Source organism: Lycium ferocissimum, chromosome 1 (genome assembly GCF_029784015.1).
Source record: "Lycium ferocissimum isolate CSIRO_LF1 chromosome 1, AGI_CSIRO_Lferr_CH_V1, whole genome shotgun sequence".
Lineage (NCBI taxonomy): Eukaryota > Viridiplantae > Streptophyta > Magnoliopsida > Solanales > Solanaceae > Lycium > Lycium ferocissimum.
Genome location: NC_081342.1, coordinates 64,270,283 through 64,288,759, shown reverse-complemented (window position 1 = coordinate 64,288,759; position 18,477 = coordinate 64,270,283). Strand labels below are relative to the sequence as shown.

Below are 18,477 nucleotides of genomic sequence, written 5' to 3'. Positions count from 1 at the left end.
AAAAAGAGGTGGTCCCACTTCCAAAAACGTCACTTTCTATTAAATTTCGTCCAAAGTTTTTGGTTCTCGATATTCAAGTCCGTGAGCAAGATTCTAAGTTCAAATTTTGGAGAAAAGCGGCGTAGAACTCGATTAAATAACTCTACAAAAAATCTTCGATTAAGGTTTTTTACTATGAACTTTTGTTATTATTTTGTTATATACATTATATTCTAAGCATGCTTAACATTTAATCCTTGCTATGTTTTAAAAAAAAAAAAAACAATTTTTTTTTGTTCTTTTTCGATCGGGCAAAAATGGCTTTTGCCAATCGTTCCGATTTTTTTTTTTTTTGGTTTAATTCAATATTTGTTAAATATTTATGCATTGTTAATTTATTAAATGTTTATGAATTGTTAATTTGTTATATGTTTATGAGTTGATAATTTGTTAATTATTTATGAATTGTTAATGAATTATTATTTTGTTAAATATTAATTATGAATTTATTAGTTGTTAAATATTGTATATGAATTGAAAGAAATTGAATGGTAATGAATTATTATGTTGTTAACACTTTGATTGGATGATTGTTATGTATTATTTTGACATTTTTCGTATTGTGTCATATTGTATAGGACCAAATCAATGATTACGTAAAATAGGACCTTTCGTCGTTACATAAAAATTATCTAAAAAAGTAACAATCAAAACAAACATTGTATTTAAATTAACAACATAATATAATACAATAGGTAACAACCATCCGATAAGTTGTAAATGATTATGAATTGTTATCTATATAATTTTAAAAGCGTGAATATATATATGTTAAATAAAAAAAGATTATCTAAAAAAGAATAGTTAAAGTTCTTCTTTTCATAAATACATAAGTTAACGATAAAAATGTAAAGATTATCTAAAAAAGTAACAATCAAAACAAACATTGTATTTAAATTAACAACATAATATAATACAATAGGTAACAACCATCCAGATAAGTTGTAAATGATTATGAATTGTTAGCTATATAATTTTAAAAGCGTGAATATATATATGTTAAATAAAAAAAAGATTATCTAAAAAAGAATAGTTAAAGTTCTTCTTTTCATAAATACATAAGTTAACGATAAAAATGTAAAGATTATCTAAAAAAGTAACAATCAAAACAAACATTGTATTTAAATTAACAACATAATATAATACAATAGGTAACAACCATCCGTATAAGTTGTAAATGATTATGAATTGTTATCTATATAATTTTAAAAGCGTGAATATATATATATATTAAATAAAAAAGATTATCTAAAAAAGAATAGTTAAAGTTCTTCTATTCATAAATACATAAGTTAACGATAAAAATGTAAAGATTATCTAAAAAAGTAACAATCAAAACAAACATTGTATTTAAATTAACAACATAATATAATACAATAGGTAACAACCATCCGTATAAGTTGTAAATGATTATGAATTGTTATCTATATAATTTTAAAAGCGTGAATATATATATGTTAAATAAAAAAAGATTATCTAAAAAAGAATAGTTAAAGTTCTTCTTTTCATAAATACATAAGTTAACGATAAAAATGTAAAGATTATCTAAAAAAGTAACAATCAAAACAAACATTGTATTTAAATTAACAACATAATATAATACAATAGGTAACAACCATCCAGATAAGTTGTAAATGATTATGAATTGTTATCTATATAATTTTAAAAGCGTGAATATATATATATGTTAAATAAAAAAAGATTATCTAAAAAAGAATAGTTAAAGTTCTTCTATTCATAAATACATAAGTTAACGATAAAAATGTAAAGATTATCTAAAAAAGTAACAATCAAAACGAACATTGTATTTAAATTAACAACATAATATAATACAATAGGTAACAACCATCCAGATAAGTTGTAAATGATTATGAATTGTTATCTATATAATTTTAAAAGCGTGAATATATATATATGTTAAATAAAAAAAGATTATCTAAAAAAGAATAGTTAAAGTTCTTCTATTCAAAATAGAGTTCTAAACAAATATTCTTTTCCGAATTTCGATTCTCAAACTAATTAACTTAAGATGATTATCAAAAAAGTCTTTGCCATCACATATGTGTCCTTACTATCACATATTAAATTTGTTGCATATCCATATTAATTATTCACAAGATATAATACTACATAATTCACATATTCCCTACAAATTATTAATTAGTTAATATAATTTATCTTTCATTTCAAGAATAATGACTAATTTAGTTTTGTACAGATCGGACTCTTTCATGGATCCGAATGTTCCCCCTGGGCCCGATGTTCCCCCGGGGCCCGATGCTCACGCGGGGCCCTCTGTTCACCCGGGACCTCTCGATAGACCGGCGATTGTCTTTACAAGACAATCATAGATCAGACTTATTATGGGTCGGTACTATAGGGATATCTACTAGGCTCCGCCCCCGTAGGCTACAGAGAGCTTGACATTGACATGCCTTATGCGAGGAGGTGGACAGCGGGTTTTGATCGGGATGTGGATATGCACCACAGTATTCTACCATTCCGGGACCAGCTTGATCACATGACGGACGATGCGGTAAAACAATTTAAATTTACATTAATAATTTAATTAAACGTCTTTTCGACTTGGTGATCACTGATTTGTATGTATATGTTATGCAGCTATTTATATGGACGCCGTACGCTGCTATATTAGATGGTTTGCCGGCCTTCTGTAGGGCAGGTCAGGGGGTTTGGATGTCGCGGTGTCCATTGATACACCTGGACATCGTAGAGGAGCACATGCCCGAGCGTGTCTTACGACAGTTTGGGCATACACAGAGTATACCCCCTCACGTCCGTCATGAGCTCCGACACTACCAGCGGGACGATCGAGCTGCCGTTGATGATGATTTTCTGGCTTTCATGCATGTTCAGCTCCACCGTTGGGAGAACAGGTTGGACACTTTAGCTGTCGTCGGCCATTTGACTCCCATTCAGCATTACATGCGCTGGTATCATCAGATCACACGCCGATTGATCGGCAACCCAGCTTTGCGTCCCCCTGGGGATGTAGGATACTCAGCACTCGCCGGGCAGTACGAGGCATTGGTAAGTTTATCGTATTTAGATTTATTTAATTGCATTGAATGTTACGTTTTAAAAAATAACTTTTTTTTTTCTGTTGAACACAAATGCAGCTGGTGGCCGTACAGCGTTTACGCATGTTGGGGTTAGAGCATATGCCTTACCCTGGGCTTGCGGGGCTTGCGGCGGAGATGGTACGGATAGCAGAGGATGGTATCCGGCAGGCAGGCGAGATTAGGCGCAGGGAGGAGCCTATTCCGGAGGCTGACTATCAGGCAGCGCCAGGAGGAGGACCGGGTGCTCCCAGAGGAGGCGGCCGTGCTGGCAGAGGACGCCGTGCTGCCGGGGGACGCCGTGCCCGTAGAGGCCGCGGTGGTGCGCCAGAAGGGACCTGGTGGTGGAGGACACCATCTGGTAGATGAGGCGGATGAGGCCGATCCCATTCCAGAGGGCGTTCACGGTCTAGTCCATCCGCAGCCGTTCCAGGCCGGTGGCAGCTCACCTGGGGACTCACCTACGTTTACGCCGGCGCTCTTGCTTGCTGAGATACCCGGGTCGTCATCACAGCCGAGCCAATGCATACATGGAGGAGCGTGATAACGTTGATTGGGCGGCGTTACGCGCTTCATTAGCTGATGAGCGGCCTGTGAGGAATTTAGAGGGACCCAGGATTCTTGACTTCGATGAGTTTTTGATCCCGGTTAGTATTTAAAATGCTTATTTGTTCATTTAAATTATTTATTTAAATATATATATATATATATATATATATATATATATATATATATATATGTTACTCATTATTATTTTATATTTTAGGATTCGGCACCGGTCCACCGCAGCCACCCACTCGTGCTTTTCTCATGGGTCGTCGAGCCGCCGTGTCTTCCATACGACCACCGAGCCACAGTAAGCTTTTTATTACAATTTCTTTTATTCAACATAAGGTCAATATTTAATATATATATTTTATTATTTAAAGTACTTATTTTAAATATGTATGTTACTTATTATTTCGTTATTTTGATATTTTAGGATTCGACGCTGGCCAAATGATCCGGGCAAAGAGCGACCCACTCGTAGCATTCGGTCACCGTCGAGGCAGAGGTGTCTTCTCATGAGACTACCGGGGCGCATGTAAGTTTTTTACTTAAAACTACTTTTATTCAATATAAGGTAAATATTTATTTAATTTTTATAACCTTTACTTGACTTCGAACAACATCTCGTCCGGAGACTACCTCATATTCACCACCACCCCATCCGAGGAGCCTACGTACCCATCTCGGAGCCTACTCGGCGCCCGTTGACACAAGTTTGATTAAATAAATAACGTTAATGTATTCAATATAAATAAGAAATGGTACTAATTATTATATACTTTTTAGGTTCATCCTTCGGCGCCGAGGTAGCGACTCCGTACGAGGAAGTGGTTGAGTCTCCGTACCTAGCTCGACCGAGGTTCCCGAGCGTGCGGCGGAACAGATCCCAAGAAGAAGCACGTTCTAGTCAAGGGCGCACGCCAGGGAAGAGAGATGATGTGACTTGGAGCGTTGATAAGAGGTTAAGAAGGACGATGGAGACGATGGCGAGGGCGGCGGGGATGGCATGAGCCTCAGTATAGTCTCGATACTACATGTGGGACCCATCCCTCGATAGTGTATATATATTAAAGTTGTACAATTTATCGTAAATATAATATATTTTTTGTATATTTATACATATTATCTTAGTTTTTATTATTATTTATAGTTTCACACCCTAAATTGATTAAAAAAAAAAAAAACTGACACGTTCAAAATAAACTTAAGCATTAATTTAAAAATAAGATGAAACCCTAAAAGATAAATAACGTAAAGCTAATGACTACAAGTCTTCAAACAAAAAAGAATACTTCGAAAGACTTTTCAACCACTAAACGACAATCCAAAAAATTACGATTCTTTACGTATTTAGCCTATCTTATTAATTGTACAAATATAAGTAGGTTCTATATAAAATATTGAAGTCTTGAGCCTCAAAGATGATTAATATACGCTAAACTACGTAAAAAAGTGTAAATAAATGATTTAAAATGGCACCGCTATAGCGCAGAAGAAAATACCGCGCTATAGGCACACGAAAAAAAAACTTTTAGCGCAAGATTTTATCGCGAAAGACTTAACGAACCGTTACGATTAAGTGATTTGTATGATAAGAAATATCGCGCTAAAATGATATTTAACTTTTTTTTGTTGGGGTATTTTGGTTAAAAAAAATTTTTTTTTGCATCATTTTTGTTCCGGACCCCACTAACACGTTGTGTCAAACCGCGCATGGCTCTTTTCTTCGTGGACCCCACCCTCCCATAACGACGTCGACAACCTAACCCTTCATTCGTATTTTCCAATATTAATTAATTCCAACTTATTTGGCTAAGACCAGTACACCTGTCATCCCCTCATTCGTCCATCTCAGATTTCCTTCGTCCATATTGTAGATAACATTGTCTGAATAAAGCACAAAACAGTCCCCAAAGCTAAAAACCACTCTCCATTATTGCAATTTTAGTGAGAGAAAGCACCAACTAGAGAGAGAAAGCGCAGAGGAAAAAAAAGAAAGCAGAAAATCAACCATAATGTCGGCGAAGCGCTGCGATGCATGCAAAACAACGCCGTCCACGGTGTTCTGCAAGGCTGACATGGCGTTCCTTTGCTTACCATGCGACTCCAAAATCCACGCGGCCAACAAGCTCGCGTCTAGGCACGCGCGGGTTTGGGTCTGCGAGGTGTGCGAGAACGCGCCCGCGTCCGTCACGTGCAAGGCGGACGCGGCCGCTCTCTGCGTCGCGTGCGACCAGGACATCCACTCGGCGAACCCCCTCGCGCGCAGACACGAGCGGGTCCCCGTGGTGCCCTTTTACGACTCCGCGTCCGCCAGGTCTCGGGCTGCGGACGATGAGAGCCCGCAGCCCGAGGAGGAGGCGGAGGCCGAGTCGTGGTTGCTGCAGGCCCCGAGTATTAATAATACTCAAGGGATTGAGTATAAATCAGTTGAGTATAATTTGTTTAGTGATGTGGATCCGTATGTGGAAATGGATATGATAACGGATCAAAAACCATGTAGTGATATTCAGCTTTATAATCAAGAACATAAGGAAGATTGTGTTGTGCCTCATGTACAGAACAAGAATCATGAGATCCATTTGGAAGGTCCAGTTGTTGATGGATACCCGACTTATGAAATGGATTTTTCTGGATCTAAACCTTTTTTGTACAACTTCAGTTCTCAATCCATTAGCCAAAGTGTATGTACTCTTCTCTCTCTCTTATTTTCACTTTAAACTATTCAGTACTGTAATTCAGTTCTTACTTGTCCTTATAAATGTTCCACAATTTTATCGATCTCAAATTTTTTTAATCTTTGAAGATGTGCTCAACTTCGAAGTAGTTATTATTGTCATGCAACCTACAAGTGCGTAATCTCCTAACAGATCTTAATTGATTACTTTAAACCTAATTTAATAAAGATGATTTTTTTTATGAGAATCTATGACCCAAGGGTGAATTCTTTACGCAATTAGGTTACTTAAAATACCGTTACATGTAGTTGTCTATAAATAAGTAATCGGGAACTTGAAAAAAAAAACATAATTTAAGAACATATAATCTAATCTTTCTGAAAAAAAAAAAAAATCTACTGTATTAAACTAAAGAGTCGTAATGAAATGGCGGATAGAGTCTTAAAATGAAAACATGACAATTGGCTTAGTATAACATCCGTTACTGGTGCGGCATGCTTAGGACTAGAAGCTAGTAGTCAGACTTTTATTTTGCATCTAGTAATTAGGACTTCTAAAATTATGTTTGATATAACAAATATAATAGTTGGGCTCGACTTTATTAAAGAAGTAGGGATGAAAGTCTCAATTACCAAACTATTATTATACCAAACGCACTCTACCAATAAATTAGTTGAGTGACTAGAGTACTGATACTCTAAATGTACTACCCAATTACCAAATTTTAGAAAGTAGCAAAACTCATTAGAGAAACAAATTTCTCTTAAGGTTGAGAAGACCATTAGCATGCATAATCAGTGGCACAACCTGACTTTTCACTAGAGGATTTAAAATATAAAGAAATAAATGCACGACTATGTTTACAAAATTATTTTTATCTTATATATACATCATAATTTTCCGACAAAAAGGGTTCCTATGAAACCCCTTGGCCACTCCAGCGTGCATAAGTTAGATCTTATTCCTTCAAAAATATTTTTACTGTCAATGTATAGAAGTTAAACAACCATCTTTAATTTTTGTCCCACATAGATGTCCTTATGAAACATTGGCTATTTTAACAGGTCTCTTCATCATCACTGGATGTGGGAGTTGTGCCTGACCATAACACCATGACAGATGTATCAAACACATTTGTGAGAAACTCCTCCATTGATGGACTACCTACCCCGGTCTCGAGCTCAGACAGAGAAGCAAGGGTATTGAGGTACAGAGAAAAAAGGAAGAATAGAAAGTTCGAGAAGACGATACGATACGCTTCTAGAAAGGCCTATGCTGAGACTCGACCAAGAATCAAAGGGAGATTTGCTAAACGTACTGAGAATGATGTCGATGCTTCGTATGGTGTAGTTCCATCGTTTTAATAATTATGTAATGTTAAGAAGAAGAAGAAGGAAAAGTAGTGTTTTTCCCTGTTGCTGATGAGGAGTATTACTATTATGTGTACATATTGATCTTGTTTTTTGTTTTGGATAGAAGTTCCCTTTCTACTTTGGTATGTTTTTGTAATGTAATGAGCTTTTCTTTTCTTTTTGTAAGAAAATTAGCTCCATGGAAACTAATTATGGTATTAAAAAGCTCTCATGTTGCTTCAATCTTTCACTTTTCATTTTCCTTTGCAGGATTTTGGTAATTAAAAGAAGAGGTGGGGGTGGGGGGGGGGTGTTGTTGTAATAAGAAAGGATATCTGATCTCCAGGAAAAAAGACATTGTGCAGGTGAAAATTCTCAAAATAGTAACTATATAAAAATTGCATGTTGACATGATAAATCAACTACTAATATAGTGTTAATACAAAAGAGTTTAATTATATATATATATATATATATATACACCATCAGTATATATAGGTTAATAAGAAATGATATTTATATATACACAGAGTTATACACCATCAGTATTATGCATTATTAGGTTAATAAGAAATGATATTTACAAGCAAGACTCTTTAAAACATGAAATTTGTAATATTGAAAATAAGATATTTACTACAACAAATAAACGTGATCTCATTATGTAAAATTTCTTACACTAACAATGTATGTAACTTAAATTCGGAAAGAAATATATTCTTTCATTGCTTCCGATGCTTCATACGACGTTGTTCCATCGCTTTAATAATTATGTAATATTCTAGTGAGAGGAAAATTAAACAAAAACGTTGCCTCTGTTTTTCATGTTGTTGTTGCTAAGGATCATAATTCATAGTGTACATATTAATTTTGTTTTGATTAGTTGTTTGTTTGGCAGAATTTTGATTTCTACTTTACCGTGTTTTGAAATGTAATGACCTTTTTCTTTTTGGAAGAGTATTAGCTCCACGGAATTACTAATTATGGTATGAAAAAAAGCTTCCATTTTGCTTTTATCTTTTACTTATTATATTTGGTTATGGAAGATTTTGTAAATGGTGGTGCATAAGAAGGGTTTATCTCTAAGAATTGAAAAAATTCAAGTTATATATAGACACCGTTAGTTTGATTTTTTTTTTTAAAAGATAACATTGTGCTATGTGTGTCAGAGAAAGTACATTTCCTTCAATATACACAAATTGCATGCCGAGTGCAAACATGTGGTTAATCAACTGCTCTATCATGACTAATTTTATGTATGAAAATATTTCAATAAGTCGAGCTAAATCATTTTCAAATGGTAAAAAGATTCATTTTGAATTTTTGATTATTTCATCAAGTAATAAATATAGTATAAAAAATGTGATATATATCAAGGCGATTAATGCCTTCTCATTTTGAATAACCTCTACATTCAAGCTTGAAAAAATAGTTCCTGAGAAAGGCACGTAAATTTGGGTAACAATTTATACACACCCGATATTCAATAGCGGATGCAAATGCAACTTACGGGTTCACAAGAATCCAAAGAACTTTTACTCATATAATGTAAATACTATATATTATAAGAAATTTACTAAATATTTGACTTTGAACCAATTAACTTTATAAGTTAATTTAAGGTCGTTGTAGGACACATAAACTCCAAATTTTGGATCCACCTTTGCCGATATTTACATCAAACATCCAATGAATATAAAACATGTATTTGTCATATACATATCTATGATTTGGTGCAAACATCGAGTGCCCATAAATATTTACTGTTTTTTAGAATGTACCAAAAGAAAAGTAATCTTTGGGAAATTGATGGATCGATCAGATGGTATAAAGGAAATGAGTTTAAGTAATATATGTGTCAGTTGAAAATCATTTATATTATCAGGCCACTTAAATTTTCAAAGGATATTTTTAAATAAGTCTTTTTAAAATATAAAATTTAAAATCTTGAAAATATGCTAAGTTACCTGTAAAAATGACATACCAGTATAAAAAATTCTTTATCGCTGATGATGTAAAACTTAAAATTAAAGAAACATAGTAGGTTTAGGCCGTTTGGATTGTGTTTTTCAAAAGCATTGTAGATATGACTTTAGTGAAATTTTGCTTACCGTGTGGTTTCTCTTACACGCTACACAAATGCACAAATAGTCATACTTCACTTTAATTTGAGAATGTTGTTTGACAGAAGCCCTCCAATATTAGAGACAATGTTTCTGAGGTGACTATTTTCCTTTTTAATTATTTATTTTTTCCAATTCCCTTTTATTTTTTGTGGACAGAAAATTCACACTAGTCAACATCCAGGATGATATTAAAAGTCATACTCACACGGTTTACGTAGCGCATTAGTCATTTTCACCCAACTACTCACCAAAGAAAAGGAGAAAAAAAGGAGAGAAAGCAAAATAAATTAATTCGTGGTCCAACTTTAATATCAAAATCTGAAAGCTTATTGGGGGAATAGATTTTCTGATATCCTAAACTTTCCAGCTGGACGTGTGAGACAGTGAGAGTGATAATATAATAATAGTATATTTTATTCTTCTTGTTTAGGTAACTTCTAATTGTTTAAACGGAAAAGGCTCATAAATACCCCTAACCTATTCAAAAAGCGCCATAAATATTTCTCCTTCCATTTTTCGGCCTAAAAATACCCTTAAGGTTTGTTTTTAACTAAATATACCCCTCAAACTAACAAGTTAAAATTAACTCTTTTAAAAAGCCAAATGGCATTTTGTAATTGGTCAATAATAAAATTCCGTAATTTAAAAAAAATCTGGAATTTTTTTTTTAAAATTTGGATTTTTTTTAAATCACGGAATTTTATTATTGACCAATTACGGAATTTTTAAAAAAATCTGGAATTTTTAAAAAAATCTGGAATTTTTTTTGACCAATTACGGAATTTTTAAATTACGGAATTTTTAAAAAAATCTGGAATTTTTTTTTTAAATCTGGAATTTTTTTTTAAATTACGGAATTTTATTATTGACCAATTACGGAATTTTTAAATTACGGAATTTTTTAAAAAATCTGGAATTTTTTTTTTAAAATCTGGATTTTTTTTTAAATCTGGATTTTTTTTTTAAATTGCGAAATTTTATTATTGACCAATTACAAAATGCCATTTGGCTTTTTAAAAGAGTTCATTTTAACTTGTTAGTTTGAGGGGTATATTTGAGCCAAAAACAAACCTTAAAGGTATTTTTAGACCTAAAAGGTGGATGGAAGGATATTTTTAGACCAAAAGGTGGAAGGAGGGTATTTATGAGCCTTTTTGAATAGGTTAGGGGTATTTATGAGCCTTTTCCGTTGTTTAAATAATAATTAATGCATGTGAAGAAGTGGGAAGCAGTTTTTATTTTTGTGGGCTGAGGAATGCGAGTCTCCCTAATGATTCCATAACGAATTAGAAAATTTTATAAGGATAACAGAGTCAACCAAGTCAATTTTTCCTTAAGTAATCAGATTGTTCCCTCTCTTTTTTTGTTTTGTTTTTAATTGATTAAGTGTAATGCACTTCATGAAAGAGAGATTATCAAAACCATCTTAGTGAAGTCGGTATCCTTTTAACAAAGCCCAATATAAATTGGGGGACGTGGATAGCCCATTTTGGAACCACCATTTACGTCATAGCCGAAATTTATAAATTTTCGTAAGTTTAACCACTTCAAAAATAACTTTCAACAGACGCGCCTAAAGTTACAAATATCGGCGTCTGAAATTTTGCTTGAAATTGGCATATTGCTTGTGCAAGCAAACTTCAGAAAATCGTGTGCCTAAGGCCAAACTCCCGACAATCACGCTTGAAGTTTGGCTCGCCGACGCCAAACTTCCGACATGGATGTCTAAAGTTTGAAACATATGTATGTTCAAAACGAAAAGTAGTTTTCTGAAGTTTGAACTACCAGTCTTCATCCCTACTTGTTTCCAAACTTTACCAACAATACCCACTTGATTTAAACTCGATTTTCACATTCAAAATTCAAGACCCACTTCTTCAAACTTGCAACAATGGTAACTTGCCAATGTTTTCAAGCTTTTCGAATAACACTCACTTCATCTAAACCCACTTTTCATTTTCGAAATTCGGAACCCACTTCTTCAAGCATTATACTTCAATTGTTATAGATTCAAAAAACACTATTATACAGCACCTAAGAAGAAGAAGAACCAGTGGATATCAACTTTTCTAAAGTTTGCCTATACTGGCTACAGATACAAAAAATGTTGGAAGTGCTGCGCCTTAAATGGCGCAATAAAAAGAGGCTGTCCCCCGAAATTACTTTATATGTAATAATCAATATACAAACACTTCATGGTATGTACTGCCAAGATCTCAAGTATTAACACACATTATCATTTGCACTGCAGCTTACAAAAAGTTTGCCCTTTGATCAACCAATTAACCTAACAATAGTCCCTCAGATATTGGTTGCAAAGGAGAATCGTTTTATGAACAAAATATACCTCTGTTGCTCAAATCTAAGCCTTGCCAACAAACTCCACATCGAACAATAGAACTGAATCCGGAGGAATAATGCATGTACCTAAACCACCGATACGGGACAGTTAGAACATATTTAAACCTACCACATATGCAACTGGCAGGCACCACAAAGGAGGGTCGTGGGATGGTTGGGTCCCTATACCCTTAACCAGAAGTCTCGATTTTGGGCTCTAAGAATGAAATTTCTTGCAGTAAAGAGTGTTTTACCCAGTGGGCCTAGGACTAGTCAGGCCAGTGGACTTTAGGCACCGGATGGCTAACCAGAAAAAGAACATATGTAATTGGGCATCGTTCGTCGAATTTGCTTACCTCCTCTGCAGCCGGCACCCCTTATTCCATATCCAAGTTCAGGAGGAATCTTCAGTTTACGCTTTCCTCCTGAAATTTAAGTGATGAGATAGTATTTTATTTTAAAATTTTAAAAATACAAAGAAATTTGAACTACAAATGTGCTCCTACCAGCTAGCATTGCAGGAAAACCGTCACCTCCAAGAATTCCCTGATCCCAGCCTTTAATAACCTATGAGATGAAACAATAAGCAACAAGAATGAGTTTAACATATATTACGAAACATTATAAAGTTGGATGACACTAAATTTAACATAGTTGACAAAACTTTACTTCGTATATTGGTCAAGTTTATGCCTAGTTAGTCTTGTTATGCCAAGCTACAAGAATACACCTAGTTTGGTTATATAGAAGCAACTGGTTGTAGATTACCATGGTCTACGGTCCAAAAACCTTGGTAATAAGAAGAGGGATTTTATACTGAATAACCGTCCTCCAAAATAATAGCTGGGAAATGTATATTGTTGTCTATTGACGATAATATACATAATTAGTGTATATATTTTTTGAATATTTGGCAAGCGGACGTAAGCCCAATAAAAAAGCGCATTATTTGAACCATATGACCTTTTTGGAAGCCACTTTTTAAATTCTGTCCTGATTAGCTTAGTGCTAATTCGCCTTTAAAAATAGTTGGATGGATTTTTATGTTCGCAGACAAATTTAGCCCACAGCAAGCTTAAATAGTTGCCTCAGAAAGTCCGTTTGTGCAAATGCCGCCCAAAAATCTGAGGAGAGCAATAGATAGAGATAATTTAAAAGTAAATTTAGCCCTTTCCTACTACAGATAACACTGCTGTAGAATAATAACCTACCTCGCCAACACCAACACGAAACGTGAGAGGCTTTCCACGGTTGTAGCTGCTATCAAAGACCTTCCCATTTTCCAGTTTACCTACATAATGTGCCTGCATAACATAATCTCCTTGTAATCTGATACAACTTTCATATTGCAGGAAAAAATAAATGAGGAGCTCATATGTCTAGTCTCACTATACCAAATAGCTTATTCTTTTGGGGGCTCGGCTGATCTCAGGCGAGAAGATAGTTTTGAGTCTTTTGACCTCGAGGGAAAGAACATCTTCTGAATCTTCAATTTATTTCATATCCTATCCGGAACCACTGATGAAACTACCCTTATAGAGCTATAACTTTCGGTATCAACTTTGTGATGTTAACAAATGTAACTAGCTAAAATTATTTAACTAGCATTTTAATTGTTAATTGAGATGATATGCACAATTTAACATGATTGCATAGACAAAGAGCAACGGGACTCTGATTTTTAAGAGATTTTAAATTGAGAATAAGGAAATATTCAAATGAATGAACAGGGCAAGAGAACTCATAATAACTGATATCCTGTATGATGGGCCTGTTTGGCCATGAGAATTTTTCGCTTTTTTCCAAAAAATTATTTTACTTTATTTGGAAATCAGTGTTTGGCTATGAAAATTTCAAATACAACTTCATTTGGAAAACAACTAAAACCTTGTTTTCACTTTTTTTTACTTTCAATACATTAAACAACCAAATATTCTTTGCAAAAACTATAACCAAACACAACTGTATCTTCAACTCCAAAATTTCAAATAAAGTGAAAAATATTTGGTTTTCATGGCCAAACGCCTACTTAATTTTTTTTTTCTCATTTCCCAGTTAAAAGTTTTCATCCCATTTTATGAATCCCATTCCTAGCAAATTACAGTTAGTTGTGACACTTGCTTTCTTGTCCATAATGAAGAGAGGCGACTAAAAGAACTATGCTTCTACCTAAATTTGTGCATACATGCGTCTTTTGCATAATTTTTTTTTACTTAACTTGGTTTATTTATGCATCTTTTTTACTTAACTTGGTTTATTTATGCATCAATTTGTGATTAATATACAACTGAAGTCATTTTCTGGTGTTTGGTTACCGTAAAAAAATATATGAAAAGGGGGAAAATGATTTCCTCGCAGTCGTGCATGGGCGGAAGGGCTTCCTTGGTCCGCCTAACACTTGGAGACTAGTATTTTTAATATTTAGTACTCAAAATTTTTTTCATCAATACACTCTCCGGTGTGCTAAAATTATCATTAGTCTTAATTTATACGATATATTATCTGGAGAAACTTACCACTCACCAACCAGAAACATGAAAAATGAGTTATGTCGTACCAAACGGACTTAGTGTTAAATTAACTTGGTTTAGATTAAAAAAAAAAAAAAACACTAGGATCTTTACACAGATAGCCAGCCAAATTCACTATTTACTTTTCCTAGATGGTATACATTGATAATACACAGATATACACATAATATACATGCATTACACACACACACACACACACACACACACATATATATATATATATATATATATATATATATATATATATATATCATACATTCACTAGCTATTTTCAATTTAAACGGTTAGGTGGAACAGCTATTTAAGTTAATTCTTCTAAAACTTTTTCTTGAGTTTCATAGCCCACCAACTATCAGTTGTTCCTTTTTCCTACTTGAACTATCACCATCTATGTATTAAAACACACCTACCAAGCTGATTAGGCCAACTACCAGATATTCCCTTTTTCTACCTAAATAACGAATAGTTGGGGTGTGAGACTCACCAAAAATTACCCGAACATCTGATAGTTCGGGTGTGTTTTTTTACCATTAAAAGCAAGTAAATAAAATCAAAGAGAAGTTCAAAGATGAAAATTAACCTTGATCAATTGTCCTTTAACAGCTTCAGTGCCATAACCAACAACTTTATCACAATAAGCAAGACCTGAAGGTGTAACCGTAAATTCACATTCCGTAGTTGTAGCTTCTTCTGCAGCAATTGCTTCAATATTCGACTGTGGCTGCAAAAAGTCCCTGAAAAAAGTAGCTGAAAAACTCAATCCAAGAGTAGTAAGAGTTTCTCTTCTTGTGAACAAACAAGGCAATGGACTAACTGTCTCTTTGAGTTTGGTAAAATGTGGAATTGAGTTAGTTGTTGTTTGAGAATTTTTGATACAGAGTGATTTGAGTGCGTTATGCTTTGTTGGAATGTATGTTCCAATGGAGAAAGGAACTGAATTCATTTCCACCAAACAGAGAGTTTTTTGAATAGATAAGAGATGATGCACAGGTGCGTCGGTTTTAGCCAAGTTTTTTAGGGTCTGTTTGGAAAGCCACCTGATAATTGGAATTGGTGTAATTATAAGGATAGTTATTATACTGCCTAGTAATTATGATGTCCTATTTGTTTGTCATAACGTAATTATAGTTTAATTACAAGTGTATTGTTTGGTTGTAAAAATATAATTACACAATTTGATTAAATTTTAGATGAATAAAAAATTAACTATCTTATAAAATTAATATTTGATAAATATGTGTCTGTATAAATGCTAATTTGAAATACATATTGTTTCTTTAAAACATATTAGTTAATAATATATTTGTAAATAATATTGTTACAAATAATTGATATATATTTCTCAAATTAATAATATTTTACTTTAATTAATTTATAAAAAATAAAGCATATATTTTTTAAGAATATCAAGGACCGCATGTTTAAGAAAAAGATTAATATTTCTATTATATATAAGTGGCTAAGGAGGACCAACACAACAATACCTACTTCTACCCAAAGCTTTACAAATTGTACACGCAATGAATGCTTGTACCAAAAGTTATATAACTTGTACACTTTAGCCAACTGCTTTTTTATCCCCACTTGGATATATGCCATAGTGCTTAATATTTATTCTCTCCTGTGTAGACGTACGCACTTCAATTTTAATTTTCCGACACATTTATGTTCTCCGTGTACTTTTACTTGTTCATTTTTTACTTTTCACGTTGTTTCTAAATATTTATTTTCTTCTCAGGTATAGACGTATGCAGTTCAATTTTAATTCTCCTACACAAATTTATTTCCTCCGTGCATTTGTACATGTTCACTTTTGACTTTTCACGTTCTTTAAGAGTTAATAAATCCCACGTGGACATATGTCATAATACTGAATATTTATTCTCTTATCATGTATACATGTATGCACTTCAATTTTAATTCTCCGACACATATTTATTTCCTCCGTGCACTTTTACTTGCTCAGTTTTGACTTTTCACGTTCTTGCTGAATATTTACATATGTCATAGTATTTAATATTTATTCCCTTCTCATATATAGACGTATACACTTCAATTTTAATTCTCCGACACATTTATCTCCTCCGTGTACTTTTACTTGTTTACTTTTGTCTTTTCACGTTCTTGCTGAATATTTATTTTCTTCTCATGTATAGACATATGCAGATCAATTTTAATTCTCCTACACAAATTTATTTCATCCGTACACTTTTACTTGTTCACTTTGACTTTTCACGTTCTTTAAGAATTAATAAATCTCACGTGGACATATGTCATCGTACTAAATATTTATTCTCTTCTCATGTATACACGTATGCACTTCAATTTTAATTCTCCGACACATATTTATTTCCTCGGTGCACTTTTACTTGTTCAGTTTTGACTTTTCACGTTCTTACTGAATATTTATTCTCTTCTCATGTATGCACTTCAATTTTAATTCTCCGACACATATTCGTTTCCTCCGTGCACTTTTACTTGTTCACTTTTAACTTTTCACGTTCTTTAAGAATTAATAAATGAAGTACTTCCTCCGTCCCACATTACTTGACTTTTCACGTTCTTTAAGAATTAATAAATGATGTGCTCCCTTCATCCCATATTACTTGGCCACATTACTATACTTGAGTTTTCATGTTTTTTTAAGAATTAATAAATGAAGTACTCGCTTCGTCCCATATTATTTGGCCACATTACTAGAAATATATGTCTATTTTTTTATTCTATATTTTTCTGATATTTTTTTTTTTATATATTTCTATTATATATAAACGCCCAAGGTGGACGAACACAGCAACAGTAAGTTGTACAAAAAGCAACTGAAGTTGTACTCTAAGCAGGGACTAACATGTGTACATTTCAGAAGTTGAACATTAATTCTACCTCTTGTATGTTTACTTTTTAAGTTCCTACGGGTCCGTAGTGTCTCAATTGTCTTTTCATTTCCTTCATTTGGCATATCTCCCTCTGTCTCAATTTAAGTGTCTGTGTTTCACTAGACACGGAGTTTAAGAAATAAGGATAGACTTTCAAATCTTGTGGTTCTAAATTAAAAATGTGTATAATATAATAAAATATCCTTTGAATCTTGTGATTATAAACATGACATGTAGGATATTTAAATTGTCAGCTTACTAAATATAAAAAGAGGCGGATATAACTAAAATAAGATAAATTTTAACAACAATTGAGAAATTAAGGGGAAAAATAAGAGGAAAAGAAAAAAAAATATGGAGACTCACAATGGAAAATCGCAAAGATCTTTTGCAAAATATACAAACTATAAAGACTAACTAAATTAAGTAACCAAATTAATTATGTTGGCCCCTTGCATCGCACGGGCATAGTTTGCTAGTTTATAAATATTCATAATATTATTCAAATGTTTGCCAAAAATAATCTATCACTTCTAACTGAAAAATGAACAATATTCAATGTGAAATAATAAGTCAATACTACTAAAGTAAATAACTATAACACAAATACAAAATTAATTTTTTAAAAAAAAATAATACTTTTATATCAAATTCCAACATAAGATAAAATAAGCTTCAACATAACTTAAGTAGATATAATTCAAGACAAGAAAAACATAAGTCTATAACATCATTTCAATAATGAAATTCTACTTTAATAATTCACTCGTTATATTCCAAGTTTGTTAATGACTAGGTTTTTTTAATATTAGGAGTAGTTTCAAAAACTAAATTCATAACACCATTACACTAAACAAAGAAAATAAAAAATAAACGAGCAATTGGATGAAATCACAAGAAATATCT

At 33.1% G+C, this 18,477-nt stretch overlaps 3 protein-coding genes across 3 annotated transcripts; 2 read left to right on the top strand and 1 right to left on the bottom strand.

Annotated features, from left to right (window-relative positions):
* The first annotated feature begins 2,470 nt into the window (after positions 1–2,470).
* On the top strand, positions 2,471–3,488 carry LOC132066237 (serine/threonine-protein phosphatase 7 long form homolog). The gene is made up of 3 exons (XM_059459590.1): positions 2,471–2,575; positions 2,662–3,090; positions 3,180–3,488. Exons 1-3 carry the CDS (start codon positions 2,471–2,473, stop codon positions 3,486–3,488), a joined length of 843 nt encoding a protein of 280 aa, XP_059315573.1.
* A 2,097-nt stretch (positions 3,489–5,585) lies between these two features.
* LOC132057165 (zinc finger protein CONSTANS-LIKE 4-like) lies at positions 5,586–7,941 on the top strand. Its single transcript, XM_059449634.1, has 2 exons — positions 5,586–6,352; positions 7,411–7,941. Exons 1-2 carry the CDS (start codon positions 5,684–5,686, stop codon positions 7,708–7,710), a joined length of 969 nt encoding a protein of 322 aa, XP_059305617.1. The 5' UTR covers positions 5,586–5,683; the 3' UTR covers positions 7,711–7,941.
* Positions 7,942–11,973: 4,032 nt separating this feature from the next.
* LOC132057155 (peptidyl-prolyl cis-trans isomerase FKBP13, chloroplastic) lies at positions 11,974–15,701 on the bottom strand. Its single transcript, XM_059449623.1, has 5 exons — positions 15,276–15,701; positions 13,376–13,468; positions 12,671–12,731; positions 12,521–12,589; positions 11,974–12,251 (listed from the first exon to the last, which is right to left on the bottom strand). Exons 1-5 carry the CDS (start codon positions 15,636–15,638, stop codon positions 12,187–12,189), a joined length of 651 nt encoding a protein of 216 aa, XP_059305606.1. The 5' UTR covers positions 15,639–15,701; the 3' UTR covers positions 11,974–12,186.
* Between the last annotated feature and the right edge of the window lie 2,776 nt (positions 15,702–18,477).